Source organism: Symphalangus syndactylus, chromosome 16, assembly GCF_028878055.3.
Source record: "Symphalangus syndactylus isolate Jambi chromosome 16, NHGRI_mSymSyn1-v2.1_pri, whole genome shotgun sequence".
Classification (NCBI taxonomy): domain Eukaryota; kingdom Metazoa; phylum Chordata; class Mammalia; order Primates; family Hylobatidae; genus Symphalangus; species Symphalangus syndactylus.
The window spans coordinates 64,942,846-64,962,832 of NC_072438.2; the positions used below are offsets into that span (position 1 = coordinate 64,942,846).

The 19,987-nt window shown below is 36.2% G+C and overlaps 1 protein-coding gene across 1 annotated transcript; it reads left to right on the plus strand.

Moving 5' to 3' along the window:
• Positions 1-11,882: 11,882 nt before the first annotated feature.
• Positions 11,883-14,867, plus strand: LOC129464430 (integrator complex subunit 6-like). Its single transcript, XM_055245645.2, is given in 5 exon segments — positions 11,883-12,067; positions 12,069-12,754; positions 12,756-13,153; positions 13,156-14,384; positions 14,686-14,867. Coding segments are annotated over 5 exon segments (2,505 nt in total). The 5' UTR covers positions 11,883-11,965; the 3' UTR covers positions 14,776-14,867.
• The last annotated feature ends 5,120 nt before the right edge of the window (positions 14,868-19,987 follow it).

Genomic DNA, 19,987 nt, shown 5'->3' on the forward strand with positions numbered 1-19,987 from the left:
ATGATTGTCCAGGAGGCCTTTATTTTACTATGTGAGAGATTTCATTGTCCATTCATTTAAATCTTGTCAAATTGGCAATTTGTACTACATTTCAGGGACAATATATAGTTTATCAGTTTCTAAATTAAGCATCAATCTTATTAGAATATATTAACATGATTGATTTTAGTGTAACTTCTCACATGAAGTAGGTAAATAACTGCTAGCTCTTATTTTTTGTCATCTGTTTCCAAGTGGTTTTAAAACATGTAATCATATGTTTCATCAAAACGTAGCGTAACCTCACCCCATGGACTCAATTATTTTTAGAAGCACGCAAAAGAAAATGCCTATGGCACAAACCCGTAAACTGAATTGTGCAGATACCTAATAATGGCATTTGGGAAACAAAATGCTGGGCTCCCTTATCATCCATATCTCATTAGTGCATAAGGAAGAAATCAATTTGTAATGTATACACTCCTTTGAAGAATCATAAGTGCCACGCACCTCAAAGTCTAGGTAAACTATCAATACAAAAGGAAAATATTATCTACGTACGCTGTTCAGAATCAAAGGTTGTTGTCCACTCTGTGTGAGGCAATCGGAATGCAGAAAGCTATACAGAGAGGCTGGCTTGTATTTTTTCAGGAAAAAAATCTGAAAAAAAAAGAAAATCCACTTAGGTCAACAGCTCAAGATAAGGCAATTTTACAGTGCCCTTCCTGCTGCTCTTCTTAAGAGTGATAACCACAGCCAGCTCATGGATAGATAATCTGTGAGGTCACACAGGCCCTCACACTTTAAAAAGACCCCATATTTTGTTCAATGCTCTGCTCCTGCGTCTTGAAATTCTTAATGATTTTTGAGCAAGAAGCTCTGCAAATTCAGTAGCAGTCCTGGTGATATCGTGTACATTTGTTTGTTTTATTAAAAACAGTTCAGTATGGAAGCATCATTCTAATGACGAACCATAAGTAATTGGATATTAAATAGTAAAAAGCACAATAAAATCAAAAATAGCCAGATATTTTATTTATAAAGCTTCATGTAGTCTGGTTTTATCTCAGGGTTGCATAGAACACAACTTTCAACATTCTTTCTTTCTAAGATGTTGGTTTTCCGATAATGTATCTGCAGCACCAAAAGGGCTAAAGGATTATGCCAAAAGCCCTGTTGTCATCCTGAAACTGTATTTAATTGCTGCAGGGATTAAACAGGCTTTGACAACATTTTATTATGCCTGTAAGCATCACAGTGAACACTCTGGTCTGTTTTCCATTCCCTTTTTATAGATACAAACACACAAACAGAAAAAGATTTCACTTTGTATTTTTGTGAAAAAAATACATAACAATAATTTATGGAAAGAGAGCAGTACCTAAACAATGGCATCACCAGTGACAAAATGAGGAAATTCACTATTACACACAGAGAAGGTGGAGTTAAGTAATACAGGCATGAAAAATTTAATGGGAAAAAAGAAATCATGACAGAACCCATGAAATACACTGAATTAGGATCATATGATGTGCAGTGAAGACTGGGAATCTCCACATTCCTTGACTCATTGTGAAGTTTAATTCAAGATCATGAGAGAAACAGAAGTGTTTAGGACAATGCCAAGCACATACCTGCTTTTCAATACTTGGTGAGCATTTTCCCTCAAACCGCAATGCAGTCTCCTGGTAAATGAGGCTGGATGAGATGGACCTGCAAGAATCTTGAAGCAATAAAGGCAGCCAGCTATTTCTTTGGTCCTTTTCTTCTAGGCTGATATAGAATCTCAGCTATTTAAATGTGACTATTTCACTCCAAAAACATAAATAAAAAAAAAAAGGAGAGAGAGAAAAAAAAACTAAGTCCAAGAAAAGACCAGGAAGACAAGTTCTGAAGGAAAGTTCTTCCTAAGGTCTAAGGTCTGACTCAGCTTTTTCATCTTCTGAGCCAGCCTCTCATTTTTAGGCTACCTAGAATAGGGTTCCTTAAAAGAAGCTCATACCCCACTACATGCATGGGAAACACGTAACTCAAAAGGTGCAATTAAGATTGCCGGCAATCTTCGATGTTCCTTAGCTTGCAGAAGCATCACCCTGATCTCTACCTTCATCTTCACATGGTGTTCTCCCTATATGCATGTCTGTGTCCAAATTTCTTCTTTTTATAAGGACACAAGTCATACAGGATTAGGGTCCACCCAGATGACCTCATTTTAAATTGACTACCTCAGTAAAGACTCTATCTATCGCCAAATAGGGTCATATCCCGGGCTACTAGGAATTAGGATGTTAGTGTATGAATTTGGATGAACACATCAATACATAACAAAGGTCAGTATAAAGCCTTTCTGATTTACATTAACAAGAATAAGTGTAGTAAACTGCCTTTGTAATGTGCCATAAGCAGAAAAACATTTATTAGTGGTTGCAGGTGTTTTTAGCAATAATATATGTTTGCAAAAGTAAGAGAACAGTAATATCACTTTTGGTTTACACTGGGCTAATAGAATGGTGTGATAAATAGATTAATAATATGTTGGGTGTAAGAAATGAATATAAATTAGTGAAAACACTGAAGACATAACATCTGTTTACACAGTACTCATCCCTACATATTCTGAAAAGCCTGAGTTAATGCTTAATTTAGAAACTGATGAATCATGTGTTGTCCCTGAAATTGAGTGCAAGTTGCCAATTGGGTCTTTCTATGCTTCCTATGAAGATGGATGCAGCATCTACATATCTACATGAAGAAAGATGAGGAAGATATTTTTATTTCATGCCTTCTATGTCTCCTGCTCAAAGATTTTAGACTGTATCAACCAAAATATGAGGCAACTGACCTTTTGTTACAGAAGTGCTACTCAATGATGGTGCTAGAAAAAAAAAATTCTCTCCTTACCCCAATTCTGTTTCCTAAATCCATGCAATGGAAGTGATGCAGTTTATCTTTTAAGGTATGGTCTCTTCACTCTGCTAGACGGAATGGGAAAGACAAAGCTACAGCTCTCAATGAGCTTATGCTCCAGTGAAGTAGACAAAGGAATCTCTATATGATTGTCCAGAATTATTACATTTCCTTCTTATTTTTGGTAATTTTCTACATTATGAGCCCCAGTCAGTTTCTAGAGATAAAATAAAAAGCTGATATACCCAGCTTCCTTGTAGGTTGGTATAAGCGCATGGCCTTTGTGGTGTAGGTAGAAGTGCATGGTCTATTTTCCACCAATCATTTGCACCCAAGCAAATGATCAGGCACATACTTGGAGTGAATGAGTCACTGCAGGGCAGGGGGCGGGGGGCGGGAAGAGGCACATGGAATCCCAGGGTGGCAGGAGTGGAACTACAGTTCAGAGTGTCATATGAGTGAGTGATACTGTCAGTACCATCATTGTGAGAAGCCACATGGTGTGGTTGGGAATTGTTATTGGTTTAATGGCCTCCTGAGAATTTCAAAATGTGTCTATAATGTTGAACAATTCCCATGCCTTCTGATACCTGTCAGAGTGCAGTCTGTTGTTTATGCCTGAGAACCTCTGAGAAATAAAGTAATCAATTGCAAAATGCCAAGTACTGTGAAAAAAAACAAGTTGGTAAGAGAAAGAAGTAGTCCACAATCTGTTTTGCTCACAACTCCTCCAAGGAATCTTATTGTTTTAAATTTTAGATTCAGGTGGCATACTTGCAGGTTTATGGAAAAGAGAAACATGGATAGATATGTTGCATAATGCTGTGATTTGGACTTCTATTGAATCAGTCACCCAAATAGTGAACATAGTACCCAATAGGTAGTTTTTCAGCCCATTCCCCTTTCGCTCCTCCCACTTTTGGAGTCTCCAGTGTCTATTGTTTCATTCTTTATGTTTATGTGTCCCCAATATTTGCTCCCACTTATAAGTGAGAGCATGCAGCATTTTATTTCCCATTTCTGCATTAATTCACTTACAGTAATGATCTCCAGCTATAACCATATTGCTGCAAATGACATGATTTTGTTCTTTTTTTATGGATCCATAGTATTCCATGCTGTTTATGTACCACATTTTCTTTATTCCATTCACTGTTGATAAACACGTAGGTTGAGTCCATGTCTTGGCTATTGTAAATAGTGCTGTGGTAAATATATGAGTTCAGGTGTCTTTTTGATAGAATGATTTAATTTCTTTTAGGCATATACCCAAGAACTAGAACAAGACAAGGATGTCCATTCTCATCACTCCTATTCGATATAGTACTGGAAGTCCTGGCCAGAGTAATTAGGCAAGAGAAAGAAATAAAATGTTATCTATATAGGAAAAGAGGAAGTAAAGTTATCTCTGCTCATTGATGATATGATTTATATCTAGAAAATCCTAAATATTACTCCAAAAGACTCCTAGACATAATAAATGACTTCAGTAAAGTTTCAGGACACAAAATCAATGTAAAAAAATCAATAGCATTTCTATACATCAATAATATTTAAGGTGAGAACAGAATCAAGAATGTAATCCCATTTACAGTAGCCACGCACACAAAAAAATTACCTAGGAATACATCTAACCAAGGAGGTGAAAAATCTGTACAATGAGAACTACAAACTACTGTTGAAAGAAATTATAGATGACATAAACAAATAGAAAAACATCCCATACTCCAGGATTGGAAGAATTAACATCATTTAAATGTACATACTGCTCAAAGCATTCTACAAATTCAATGCAATTTCTATCAAATTACCAATGTTATCTTTTCACAGAATTAGAAAAAAACTATTCTAAAATTCATAAGGAACAACAACAGCTAAAAAGAGCCCAAATAGCCAAAGTGATCATAAGCAACATGAACAAAGCCAAAGGGTATCACATTGTCCAGCTTTACACTACAAGGCTACAGTAACCAAAACAACATGGTTTTGGCACAGAGACACATAGATGAATTGAACAGAATAGAAAACCCAGAAATAAATATGCACACCTACAACCAAGTGATCTTCAACAAAGCTGACAAAAATAAACAATGAAGAAAAGACACCCTATTCAATAAATGGTGCTGGGAGAACTGGTTAACCATTTGCAGAAGACTGAAACTGATCTTTAATAGGTCACTTTTATTTTATTTTATTTTATTTATTTTTTGAGATGGAGTTTCACTCTTGTTGCCCAGGCTGGAGTTCAATGGGGCGATCTCAGCTCACTGCAACCTCTGCCTCCCGGGTTCAAGCGATTCTCCTGCCTCAGCCTCCCAAGTAGCTGGTATCACAGGCATATGCCACCACGCCAGGCTAATTTTGTATTTTTAGTAGAGACGGGGTTTCTCCATGTTGGTCAGGCTGGTCTCGAACTCTCGACCTCAGGTGATCCATCCGCCTCACCCTCCCAAAGTGCTGAGATTACAGGCGTGAGACACCACACCCAGCTTAGATCACTTTTATACTTCTTTGTAACAAAAGTGTTTATATGAATTAAATATTAATTTTTATTTCCTGTGACAACACAAAGTGTCTAAACATTTATTTGTATTGTCATAATTTTATATATTATTAGTATACAATTAATCAAAACAATATAAAATATGTATTTTTATAATGTTTGTTAAATACCAAATACATATAATGTGCCTCTGAGTGAGATGAATAGGATTTCACTACTCTCCAGTAGTTTGCATGTCATGAATAAATAAAATATATTCTTAGAAACTCAGTAAATGATGTCTTTTTTTATTTTAATATCTATAAGCTTTGAGAAATCATGTTAATTGAAAAAAAAATTATATGGTAATTGAAAGAGTTGTATTACAGCAAATTCATTTATTTATTCGAATGTCTTTGAATTGCATGCCAAAAATGACACTGAAGGAAAACCTAATTGAATTCTCAGATGATATATATTAAAAATATTTGTTGATGATGGACGACTATGGTATTCATGTTTTCAGTTTCTATAATGGACATTTTAAGAAGTATCAAATGACTATTAATTCTATGGATTGCTCATTTCCATATTTAACCTAATAAGCTCAGAACACTTCTGAAAATCAAAATGTTTGCATGTAATACATATTTACCAGTGTAGTATTTCTCATAAAATAATGTGTGTAAAATATATTTTAATTAAAATCTTGATGCTTCAGCATTAGCATATTCTACTTACAAAAAATATTTTTCCTATTATTTAAAGTGGTGTATCAAATCCTCATTGTGTTGCAAACATACAGATTAGTCTTACTGCATTTTAGATAATGAATTTATTTTTAATTTCAGACAAGTGTTACTAAGATGTCTATATCAAGAAGTCCCATAAAAACTCTAAGAAAGGAATTGTAGTATGTCATAAAAGATATATTACTAAAAGCAGTCAAGTTTAGAGATGTAGAAATAATTTAATAAGTTTATCAGATTTTATAAATTATAAAAACAAGATATTCTGTTTTACATGCTTAATTTATAATGCAGTCTCAGTAAGTAAAATTATTATTTATAATAGAGTGTGATAAAAATATGTTACATCTTTAATAAAGGTGAGTACAATATAAAATTTTAATGTTTGGTTTATGGGCATAAACAAGTAAAAATTTATATTTTTACTGACAAAAATTTTTACTGATAAATATCATAATAACTCCAATAATTGCATAAAACATCATGATAAAACTTTCCCTATGTACTAATATGTAATATTAGAAGAATATATTAGTATATAATAATAGAACATAATAGAAAAATACATCCTGTCTCATGTAGCTTTTTTGTTAATAGAAGGTAGACAATATTAAATATTTTATGACATAAGATGAGCATTCATTATAATTAAAACAATACATCAAGATATGATTTGACTAGGTCAGCTTTATTTACCTTATTGGTTAATATGCACGAACACTAAAAGAAATTACATGTAAGTTTTATCCTTGGATTTTATCCAATGTATATTGAAAATTTTGATAGTCTTCAAGAATATCTAGTTAGAGACTAACTATAAGAATTAACATAACAACTAATGCTGCTTTAATACTTTAAAGGTAATGAATACAATATTAAGAATTTCTGAAGATAATTGCTTGACTTTAAATATGTTTTTTAAAATTTTGTGTGCATTCAACGTCTCTCTTTTATGCTATCTTACTTTTGCTCTTGGTATCCTCTTTTAAGAATGATGCACTCTTTGATTTTTTAAATGATTACTTATACCTGTCCACTCCACCATTTGATTAAATTCAAAACTTTTCCTAACAGAGCCAAAATGCCCTTCTGTCGATGCTATATTTCACCATTAAGATAAATATTTATAAGAGAGGAGGCCTTCAAGATGCGTGTGTCTTGTTTAAACATTACAAAAAGCTTTCTTTTGTTTTTTTTCTTGGCAACCAAGTGATTTTTCATATAATCCGGTATGGTAAAATGTATGGGAGTTAATTGAATTGATAGATTTCCTTAAATCTATCATTGCTGGAATATCCCTGGGAATATATTCTACGGTTTGAATAAGATTGTGTTAGAGTAAGTGGGTGAGGTAGTGAGCGATTTATCTACATAGAATAGTTAGAGAAAGGCTCACAGGCCAAGGCATGCGAAATGAAGCATGACATACGAAAGGGGAGCTGAGATGCCAAAAGCTGGGTTGAAGAACATTTTAAGCAGAGGAAAAGTATATACAAAGGTCCTAAAGTATGAATGAACTTGTCTGGCTTAAAGATAAAAGACCAGTGTGGGTGGACAGAAGCAACTGAGAAAGAGAATTGAGGTTGAGAAGGAATACAAAAGTAGCAATGCAAAAAAAAAAAAAATTTGCATTTAAGTCAAAATAAAAGAATTCATAGAAAAGTTTAAAGCATAAGAATTTTATAGTCTGAGTTACATTTTTAAAATGGATTAAAGACTTTAAGATATAAGTCTGGCTCCAACATGAAGAATCCATTACAGGAGGCAATAGAGGAAGCATTGTGAAAGTGTTAAGTGAGAAATAATGATGTATTATTAGGCAAGGGAGATGGGCAGAGGCAGAATTGAAATTCACTTTCGAGACGTAGTCAACATGATTTGCAGATGAACTGAATTCTCTTTTTTTTCCTTTTTCTTCTTTTTTCTTTTTATGTTTTGTTTTGTTTTTTTGAGACGGAGTTTTGCTCTTGTTGCCCAGGCTGGGGTGCAATGGCACTATCTCGGTTCACCACAACCTCCGCCTCCCGGATTCAAGCGATTCTCCTGCCTCAGCCTTCCCAGTAGCTGGGATTACAGGCATGTGCCACCATGCCCAGCTAATTTTGTATTTTTAGTAGAGATGGGGTTTTTCCATGTTGGTCAGGCTGGTCTTGAACTCCCGACCTCATGTGATCCGCCCACCTTGGCCTTCCAAAGTGCTGGGATTACAGGGGTGTGCCACCACGCCCAGCCAGAACTGAATTATCAAAGTATTAAAGAGAGAGAAATAGTGATGAGTACCCTGGAATTTGGATTAACGTCACTGTCATTTATTGAGATGAAAACTTCTGGAGAATGAAAATTCAAAAGGAGGAATTTCATTTTGAGCATGCTAATTTGCTATGAAATTAATATAGATTAAATATCTTATTAAAAATAGATCTTGGGCCAGGCACAGTGGCTCACTGTGGCTCACGCCTGTAATCCCAGCACTTTGGGAGGCCGAGGCGGGTGGATAACGAGGTCAGGAGATCGACACCATCCTGGCTAACACAGTGAAACCCCGTCTCTACTAAAAATACAAAAAAATTCACTGGGCGTGGTGGCAGGCGCCTGTAGTCCCAGCTACTCGGGAGGCTGAGGCAGGAGAATGGCGTGAACCCTGGAGGCAGAGCTTGCAGTGGGCCAAGATCGCACCACTGCATTCCAGCCTGGGTGAAAGTGCGAGACTCCAACTCAAGAAAAAAAAAAAAAAAATCTCATATTGAATTAATAATAAAGCTCAAAAGTTTAAGAAATATACCTAAATCAAAATAGTAATAAAATGTTAAAATAAATAGGTGGATTAAAATACATCTGAGAAACTCAAATAGGAACAGTGTGGTACTATTAAATATTAACACAGAATCCAAGGTAAAAGTCATTAAATTAGTGGCTATATTGCATTGACATGTTCCACTATGAGCTTTTTTGCACCTATAATTATAATATACACCTCCTAAAGACTATTAATCAAGGACACAAAAAGTACATATAAAATAATTTGTAATAGTATTAACTGTAAATTTAACTTTATTATCCACATTTTTAAGTATCCATTGGCATATGGAGAAAAATATACACACTGAATCACAAAGAATATCTCAAAAAATTATAAAATGTCAAATTTACAAATATCTATTTTCCTACAAATATATACAAAATATATTTCAGTTAAAAATAAATAACAAAAGCACAACCACCAAGTCTCATTCACCACTATACATACATTACAATTTAGAAATTAAAAGTATTCCATAGTAACTTTTGGATTAAAAAGAGAATAACAAATCAAATTATAGACTATGATGGAATAATTAAGTATTTCATAGTAACAGAGGTATTTCTATTAAAATCAGTGGGGAATAAAGATTCTTGTAGATAGTATTAGTAATATCATTTTAGAAGTTCTAGCTGTAAGGCATGAAAAAAGTCAACATAGCCAGTGTAAAGAATAAAATAATTTAGTGTGGAACAAATAAGTTCCTTTTAGACATTCTTGGAAAGGTTTTCTATTTTAAAAAATAAATAAATTTTAAATATATATGTGTATGCATGTCTACATGCACACACAATAAAATTGGATCTCCCTTTACGACTACATTAAAATAAACTATAAATGGATTAAATATTAAAATTTTAAGCCAAATTAAATCCCCAATACTAAAAATTATACAAAAGTTATACACTTGACTACATATAAAGTCAAAATTGTTTGTGTTAAAAAATTAGAAGCTACTTTAAAAGACAAACTAGTAAAATATTCAAAACTCATACAATGTTTAGCATACTTATTCTTTGTTAAAAAATAATTATTTTAAATATCTATTAGCCAAAAGGACAGAACATGTGGATTCAGTTAAATAGATTACAGCAAAAAACAGAAGAAATAAAACTGGTCGTTAAACAAGAAAACATATTTAATCTCACAAGTAATCAAATAAATTCATAATAAAATAATGACATATACCAGATTTTGGCCTATCAGATTTTCAAAGAACAAAATGGTGAAGAAACTGTGAACCTGAATTCTGATGAGATGCTGCCAAGAGTGTAAATAGATAAATCCTTTCAGGGAGGTAATTTTCTATTATGTATCAATATTTTTAAAACAATTAACATGAATTTGATACAGTATTTTTACTTCTAGTAATCCCTCATTAAGAAATTATTACTGATATGGACAATAGAAATCTATGCAATGATGTTCATATGGGGAAACATCTGCGGTGTAGGTGAAAACAAAGGATACTTACAGGAATATCTAACTTTATGGTACTTCACTTTATTGCACTTCATAGATACTGCATTTTTTGCAAACTGGTTTGTGGCAAGTCTGCACTAAGCAATTTTATCAGTTTATCAGTGTCATTTCCCAGTGCGACACAGAGATGGCATTTGTACACTCTGTATCTCTGTGTCACATTTTGGTAATTCTTGCAGTGTCTCAAGCTTAATTATTATTATTGTATCTATTATAGCGATCTGTAATCAGTGATCTTAAAGTTACTATTGTAATTGTTTGAGGGCACTACAAACCACTCCCATATAAGAAAGCAAACTTAATTAATACATGTATGTGTTCTTACTGCTCCACAGACCAGTCATTCCCCTATCTCTGTGCTTCTCTAAGATTCTCCCTATTCCCTGAGATACAACAGTATTGAAATTAGGCCAATTAATAATCCTACAATGTCCTGTAAGTGTTTGAGTGAAAGGAAGAGTCACGTATCTCTCACTTTAAGTAAAAAGCTATAAATGATTAAGTGTAGTGAGGAAGGCATGTCAAAAGCCAAGATAAGCCAGGCCTCTTGCCCCAAACAGTTAACCAAGCTGTGAATACAAATCAAAAGTTATTGACAGAAATTTAAAGCGCTACTTCAATGAACACACAAATGATAAGAAAGTGAAACAGCCTTATTACTGACATGCAGAAAGTTTCAGTGTTCTTGACAGAAGATCAAGCCAATTATAACATTCTCTTGAAACAAAGCCTAACCCAGTGCAAACTCTCAATTCAATGAAAGCCCAGAGATGTGAGGAAGCTGTAGAAGAAAGTTGGAAGCTAGCAGAAGTTGGTTGATGAAATTTAAGGAAAGAAGCCAACTCCATAACATCAAAGCACAAGATAAAGCAGTAATGCTGATGGAGAAGCCGCAGCAACTTATTCAGATCTAGCTAAGATAAATGATGAAGATGAATGCACTAAACAACAGATTTTCAATGTAGATGAAATAGCCTTATATTGGAAGAAGATTTCATCTAGGTCTGTCGTAGGGAGGAGAAGTCAATGCCTGTCTTCAAAGCTTCTAAAAACAGTTTGACTCTTTTGTTAGGGGCTAATGCTCCTGATGACTTTAAGTTGAAGCCGGTGGTCATTTACCATTCAAAAAAATCCTAGGACCCTTAAGAATCATGCTAAATCTACTCTGCCTGTGCTCTATAAGTGGATCAATAAAGCCTAAAAGATAGCACAACTATCTATTGCGCAGTTCACTGAATATTTTAAGCCCACTATTGAGACTTGCTGATAAGAAAGAAAGAGGCCCCTCCCTCCCCTCCCCCAATAGGCGGGCGGGCGGGTGGTGAGAGGCGGGCTAGACCGGGGCCGGGCTCCGGCCCCAGTGCTGTGCCTGGGGAGCGATCTGTGTGTGGGGGACCGCGTGGAGGGGTGCCCGCTGCGTGTGCGGTACTGTGGAGGCGGCGGGGCCGCCGGGCGCCCCTTTTCCGCCTCGTAACCTCGCCTCTGCGCTTCCCTCTCGCCCGCCCTGTTCCTCCTCTAGTCCCGCGGCTCGGTGCCCGGGACCCTGCCAGCAGAGGAAACAGGTATATGCTGGTCACTTTCGAAGAGCTGCCCTGTGCTATCCAGGCTGGATGGAAAGAAAACCATGCAACGTTTATGAATGAACTGAAAAATCTTCAGGCTGAAGGACTTAACGACTCTTGGCCAGTCCCTAAGGACAGCTTTTGATTTATTAAATTTAAATAGATTAGCAACTGGCATAGACAACTATGGGCAGGGAAGAAACCCTTTTTTCTTGGAGCCAGCAATAATTATCACAATTACTGATGGGAGCAAGTTGACTACCACCAGTAGAGTCCAGGATGAGCTTCATTTACCTCTTAATTCTCCTTTGCCTGGAAGTGAATTGACCAAGGAACCTTTTCGTTGGGATCAGAGACTGTTTGCATTAGTGTTGCGGTTGCCTGGCACCATGTCAGTAGAATCAGAACAGTTGACAGGTGTACCTTTAGATGACTCTGCAATCTCACCAATGTGTGAAGTGACAGGCGGCCGGTCATATTCTGTGTGTTCTCCAGGAATGCTTAATCAGTGTCTGGAGTCCTTGGTGCAGAAAGTACAAAGTTGGGTGGTAATAAACTTTCAAAAAGCAGGAGCAGATCCTTCGCCTGTAGAAGATGGGCAGCCAGATATATCAAGGCCTTTTGGATCTCAGCCTTGGCATAGCTGTCACAAACTCATACATGTCAGACCAAATCCTAAAACTGGGGTTTCTGTAGGTCATCGGCCTGTTCCAGAGTCTTTCTGGCCAGATCAAAATTCGCCAACACTACCACCTCGTACATGTCATCCTGTAGTGAAGTTTTCCTGTACAGACTGAACCAATGGTTATTGATAAACTTCCTTTTGACAAATACGAGTTGGAACCTTCATCACTGACTCAATTTATCCTGGAAAGGAAATCTCCTCAAACATATTGGCAGGTGTACGTCAACAATAGTGCAAAATATAGTGAACTTGGTCATCCTTTTGGTTACTTGAAAGCCAGTACAGCACTGAACTGTGTCAATTTATTTGTGATGCCTTACAATTATCCAGTCCTTCTTCCCCTCTTAGATGACTTGTTTAAAGTGAATAAAGCAAAACCAACATTGAAGTGGAGACAGTCATTTGAAAGTTATTTGAAGACCATGCCTCCCTACTATCTGGGGCCCTTGAAGAAAGCTGTCAGTATGATGGGAGCACCTAACCTAATAGCAGAGAGTGTGGAATATGGACTTACAGTGTCATTTCATACCTCAAAAAACTGGGTCAACAGGCCGAAATAGAATCTGATGGAGTCATTGAATCTGTAGGCAAAAAAGGAGTACAGGAAACTGGAATAAAAGTCTGGAGCCGATCGCATGGTTTATCAAGGGCATATAGGAAAGATTTTCCACAACTCCTCCAAGGAATTTCAGAAGATGTCCCTCACAGACTGCTAGACCTTAATATGAAGGAATACACTGGGTTCCAAGTTGCTTTGCTGAATAAGGATTTGAAGCCACAGACATTTAGAAATGCTTGTGACATACCAAGACGAAATATTTTGGATCACTTAACAAGAATGAGATCTAATCTTTTGAAGCACACTCGCAGATTTCTTAAAGGACAGGATGAAGATCAAGTGCACAGTGTTCCTATAGCACAAATGGGGAACTACCAGGAATATCTCAAGCAAGTACCTTCTCCACTAAGACAACTTGATCCTGATCAGCCACAAAGGTTACATACATTTGGCAACTCCTTTAAGCTGGATAAGAAGGGTATGATGACAGATGAAGCGGATGAATTTGTGGCTGGACCTCACAATAAACATAAACGACCTGGAGAATCAAATATGCAAGGGATCCCTAAAAGACGTCGGTGTATTTCTCCACTACTAAGAGGCAGACAGCAGAATCCTGTTGTAAACAATCATATCGGGGAAAAAGGACCACCTGCACCTACAACTCAAGCACAGCCAGATCTTATTAAGCTTCTTCCTCTTCATAAAATTTCAGAAACCACTAATGATTCAATAATACATGATGTAGTTGAAAATCATGTTGCAGACCAATTTTCATCAGACATTACACCAAATGCTATGGATACTGAATTTTCAACACCTTCTCCAGCCAGTTTACTGGAACGGCCAACCAATCATATGGAGGCTCTTGGTCATGACCATTTAGGAACCAATGACCTCACTGTTGGTGGATTTCTAGAAAATCATGAGGAGCCAAGAGATAAAGAACAATGTGCTGAAGAGAACATACCAGCATCTTCACTCAACAAAGGAAAGAAATTGATGCATTGCAGAAGCCATGAAGAAGTCAATACCGAACTAAAACCACAAATAATGAAAGAGATCCGAAAGCCAGGGAGAAAATATGAAAGAATCTTCACTTTACTGAAGCATATGCAAGGCAGTTTACAAACAAGACTAATATTTTTACAAAATGTCATTAAAGAAGCATCAAGGTTTTAAAAACGAATGCTGGCCGGGCGCGGTGGCTCACGCTTGTAATCCCAGCACTTTGGGAGGCCGAGGCGGGCGGATCACGAGGTCAGGAGATCGAGACCACGGTGAAACCCCGTCTCTACTAAAAATACAAAAAAATTAGCCGGGCGTGTTGGCGGGCGCCTGTAGTCCCAGCTACTCGGAGAGGCTGAGGCAGGAGAATGGCGTGAACCCGGGAGGCGGAGTTTGCAGTGAGCCGAGACTGCGCCACTGCACTCCAGTCTGGGTGACGGAGCGAGACTCTGTCTCAAAAAAAAAAAAAAAAAAAAAACGAATGCTAATAGAACAACTGGAGAACTTCTTGGATGAAATTCATCGAAGAGCCAATCAGATCAATCATATTAATAGAAATTAAAAGAAAATAGAATGTGGACACTTATTTCACTATCTTCTTCAAATACAAAGTAAATACAAGACTGTTGTGATCTTGCATTCATTTTCTGACATGCATTGTCGGCTATTTGAAATATTAAAAGCAAATCTACAGACCCTTTTCCATCATTTTACAGTGACCTTTTCTTCATTTTGGTTTATTTTTGTAATGTGAAAAGTATCACTCTAAAAAATATTTTTATCTAACAAACTAGAAATATTCCTCCAAAAAAAAGAAAGAAAGATGCCTTTTGAAATATTATTGCTCATTGACAATGCACCTATTCACCCAAGAGCTCTGATAGACATGTACAAAGAGATTAGTCCTGTTTTCATGTCTGCTAACACAACATCCATTCTTCAGCCCACAGATCAAGGAGTAATTTCATCTTTCAAATTTCATTATTTAAGAAATACATTTGTAAGGCTATAGCTTCCATATATAGTGATTCTTCTGATAGATCTGGGCAAAGTAAATTCAAAACCTCTGGAAAGGATTCACCAGTCTAGATGCCATTAACATTTGTGATTCATGGGAGGAGGTGAAAATATCACTAACAGGAGTTTGGAAGAAGTTGATTCCAGCCCTCATGGGTGACTCCGAGGAATTCAAGACTTCAGAGGAAGAAGTAACTGCAGAGGTAGGAGAAATAGCAAGAGATCTAGAATTCTAAGTGAAGCCTGAAGATGTGATAATTGCTACAAGCTCATGATCAAATTTGGAAGGATGAGAAGCTTCTTTTTATGGATAAGCCAAGAAAATGGTTTCTTGAGATGGAATCTATACCTGATGAAGATGAGTTGAACATTGTTAAAATTACAAGAAAGGATTTAGAATATGATATAAATTTATGTGTATATATATGTATAAGTACACACATATATATGTATAATATAAACTTAATTGATCAAGCAGCAACAGGGTTAGAGAGGATTGAGTCTAATTTTGAAAGAAGTTCTACTCTTGGAAAAATGCTACCAAACAGCATCGCATGCTACAGAGAATCTTTTGTGAAAGGTAGAGTCAATCACTGTGGCAAACTTTATTGTTCTCTTATTTTAAGAAATTGCCACAGCCACCCCACCCTTTAGCAACCATCACTCCGATCAGTCAGCATCCATGAACCTCAAGGCAAGAACCTTCACCAGCAAAAAAATTACAACTCTCTCAAGACTCAGATGATCATTCGCATTTTTTAGCAATAAAGTACTTTTTAAGGTTTCCACATGTTTTTTACACATAAGGCTATTGCATACTTACTAGACTATAGGATAGTGTAAACATAAGTTTTACATGCACTGTGAAACCAAAACATTTGTGTGACTCACTTTATTGTAATATTCACTTTATTGCAGTGGTCTGGAACTGAATCTGAAATAACTCCTAGGTAGGTATACATAAAACATAATTGTTAAAAAAGTTATGTTTATAAATATGTTGGAAGAGAATAATATTAAATATATTAAAAATGTAATTTTTGGTGGTTAGATTATGACAAGTATTTTTTTGCAGTATATATTCCATTTGCTACAATGAACAACATGTCTTTCGTGCCAAGGGAAAAATCATGCACTTAACACAAAAACCTTCAATTGCAAAATGTAGTCATTATTTTAACATTCCCTCTGCAGATGTTTTCTTTAAGAAAATAAGATGAACAAATGATTGCCAGCTGTTCAAATGATAAATACTCTGATAAAATAAGTATTGCGCTAATAAATTAATTAATTAATGGGAGCATTAGTCAAATTAATTTAACTATTATCATAGTATTTAGACTATGCTTGTCTCTCTTCCCTTGTAAGTTTTGATTATGCAAATTTTAATAAAATTCACTGTAAAAGTATTTTGCCTTTGAAACTTTTAAAAAAAGTTACTATTGTAGCACATGCAACTGCCTTTAGCTAATGTCCTCTTCCCACCTCCAAAATTTAATCATACTGTACCTCGAGCAAGAAGCCCTGAAGTCTGTAAATAAGCTCAGCAAAGGCCTGATGTGTAAGCATACAAACATTAGCTGCTTGTCATTCTGAATCTTTTGTGCCATTTGATTTTCTTTATATATGCAGCAACTTTCCCACCAAAAAGTAAACAAACAGAAACAACTAGGCAAAAATAAATAGCTAGCTAGGTTAGCTAGCTACATTGATAGAGTGAGAGCAAACAAATTATCTAATGACTGAACAGTCCTGCTGGCTCTTTGTTTACCCCTCCAGATCAGTCACCACATCCCTCCACTCAGTTCTGTGCTATGGGAGTCTGACCTTATAGATTGCATCAGCTGCACCCAGTGCCCTCTGGCTTCCAATTTAGTTTGTTTAATGGAAGGTACAGACTGGCTAGCAGAGGAAAGTTCCCATCCTACTGGGCCTTAGGTGGCAGTTGCTGGGTTTCTCTTCCAATGGACTTCCAGGACGTCCTGTCTTTCAGCTATCCTAGCCTAAAGGTAGTGCTGGCTCTTTGCTCCTACTATTTACACTTTCTTTGGCTGCTCCACATCCTTGCTGGCATTGACAGTCTCTAACTTCAGCTCTTGTGATAGATGTGTATCTGTATTTCACTGTACTTTAATTTGCAATTCTCTAATCAATTGTACCTAGCAATTTGCACATCCCTTTTCTTATCCTTATTGATCATTGGAATATACTCTCTTGTGAGGAGTCTTTGCCTGTTTTTTAAAAAATCAATTGTCAGGCCAGGCGCGGTGGCTCACGCCTGTAATCCCAGCACTTTGGGAGGCCAAGGCGGGCAGATCACAAGGTGAAGAGATGGAGACCATCCTGGCCAACATGGTGAAACCCCGTCTCTACTAAAAATACAAAAATTAGCCAGGCGTGGTGGTGCGTGCCTGTAGTCCCAGCTACTCCGGAGGCTGAAGCAGGAGAATCGCTTGAACCCAGGACGTGGAGGAGGCAGTGAGCCGAGAGGCTCAGGCTGGCGACAGAGCGAGACTCCATCTAAACCAAAAAAACCAAAAAACAAAAAAATCAATTGTCAGTCTTTTTACTATTATTGTTTTGTAGGAGCTCTTTATTCTGAATATAATTTGTTTATCAAATATGAGTCTATGCTTTGCTTTTTAATACTTAATGTTAAAATGTCTTTGAATAAAAATAAATTCTTAATTTTAATGCAGTTCACTTATAATCTTTTTTGTATGGTGTGAGTTTTCACACTCTGTTTAAGAAAACTTTGTTGGCCGGGCACGGTGGCTCACGCTTGTAATCCCAGCACTTTGGGAGGCCAAGGTGGGCGGATCACGAGGTCGGGAGATCGAGACCATGGTGAAACCCCATCTCTACTAAAAATAGAAAAAATTAGCCAGGCGTGGTGGTGGGCGCCTGTAGTCCCAGCTCCTCGGGAGGCTGAGGCAGGAGAATGGCGTGAACCCGGGAGGCGGAGCTTGCAGTGAGCCGAGATTGCGCCACTGCACTCCAGCCTGGGCGACAGTGTAAGACTCTGTCTCAAAAAAAAAAAAAAAAAGAAATCTTTGTTTAAGAAGATCTTCATGAAACACCAACTATTTGAAGGTCTTAAAGATTTTCCCTTATTTTTTTCAGGAAGAATTATTGTTTTTCTTTTTATATTTAGGTATCTGATTTACCCCTAATTTTTGCCTATCACATATATCATAGGTCAAAGTACATATTTCCCATATAGATTTCCAGTTGACCTAGCTCTTTCTAACTCACAGAACTGGAACAATTCTTTTGTCACATATCATATCATATATCAGGTGTGGAACTGTCTCTGGGCTCTATATTTTAGTTCATTGGTATGATTGTGCTTGTACTAATCTTACATTGTCTTAATTGCTGTGCTTTTATAACAGGTCTTTACATCTGGTACTGTATAGCTTTCATTGGTTCTCTTTTGAGATTACTGTAAGTATACTAGATCTGCATTATAGAAAGTGCACAAATTTTCAAAAAAAGATGGAATTTTGATTGAGATTGTATTCAAGCCATAGATCAATTTTGGAAAAACTGACATAAAAAAGATTGAGTTCCAAATTTTCCTTCCATCCTGTAGGTTGCCTTCCATCCTGTAGGTGGCCTTAAACACAGCCTTAGCTTCATTCCATATGTTTTAAAATATATGTGAATAACCTTTTCTTTACTGGAAACCCCTTTCAGTGCTTCAAATATCCTGCAAGTAGATACACAGTTAATAATTGCCTACTACAAGTGAAGCACAAGGTCCAAGATTGGATAATTTTAAATGATATTTTGGAAGAATATGGACAGGAGATATTAGAGAGGAGTATAAAAGAGCTAACTTTTCATCTTATTTACTAAGAAGACAACAGATTACATTTAAGACAAAAAAAAAGGAAAAATTAGGGTAAACATGATATTTTCAAATACATAGGTAAGTACCAGAAAATAAGAAACTTTTAAAAGCTAAAATTGACTAGCCCAGGTAAACAGAAATAGTGAGTACCAAAAAGTGAGTTAGAGGGCTTTTTTCCTACTGCATAACTCTAATTTTTTAGTTCCATACATGCAGTTGTTTGACAATAAACATCATTTTTATTTAATTTATTAAAAAGGCTTTTAAAGAAGATAGAATTTTGTGAAAGATTTGATATTTTCCTTGAAGAACACAATGTTTTAAGCCTAAAATATAGTTAAAATACATTTATGCCACAACATTTCCTTAAGGAAATTGTGTTTCTCAGAAAACATTGAAATGTCTAATTTCTTCTCACACCTGATTTGTTAACGACTAGTTGCAATGTAACATTATTCTAAGTTGTCCAAACAAGCACAAGTCTGAAGTCTAAAATTAGCTACTATCTACTGGATTGTGGCCCACGTAAATTCGTTTGTTCAGTGAAGCAAAAACACTACACATGTGGAATAGTTTAAATATTATTTTAAATTTATTATTATTATTGTATGTATTTGGCTTACGTTTCCAAAGGAAATAAAGCATGGAAAAATGTACAGTTTACTACTGCCCTCTGCTGCATGGAAAGGTGAAGAGAAAAGTGCTAAGAGAAGACCTGCTACCTGGCCTGCAGTGATCTGATTTGGGACTACAAGCCATGTCATGTCTTCTAGTAAAATGACTGCACCAGCCATTCTCTCTGTAAAATATGCTGACTGAGAGTCCTTGCAAAATGGACCTTGGATTAAACTGCTAGTATTTTTAGAAAGCCTTCAGATTTTGAGAGAAAAGAGAGTCATTT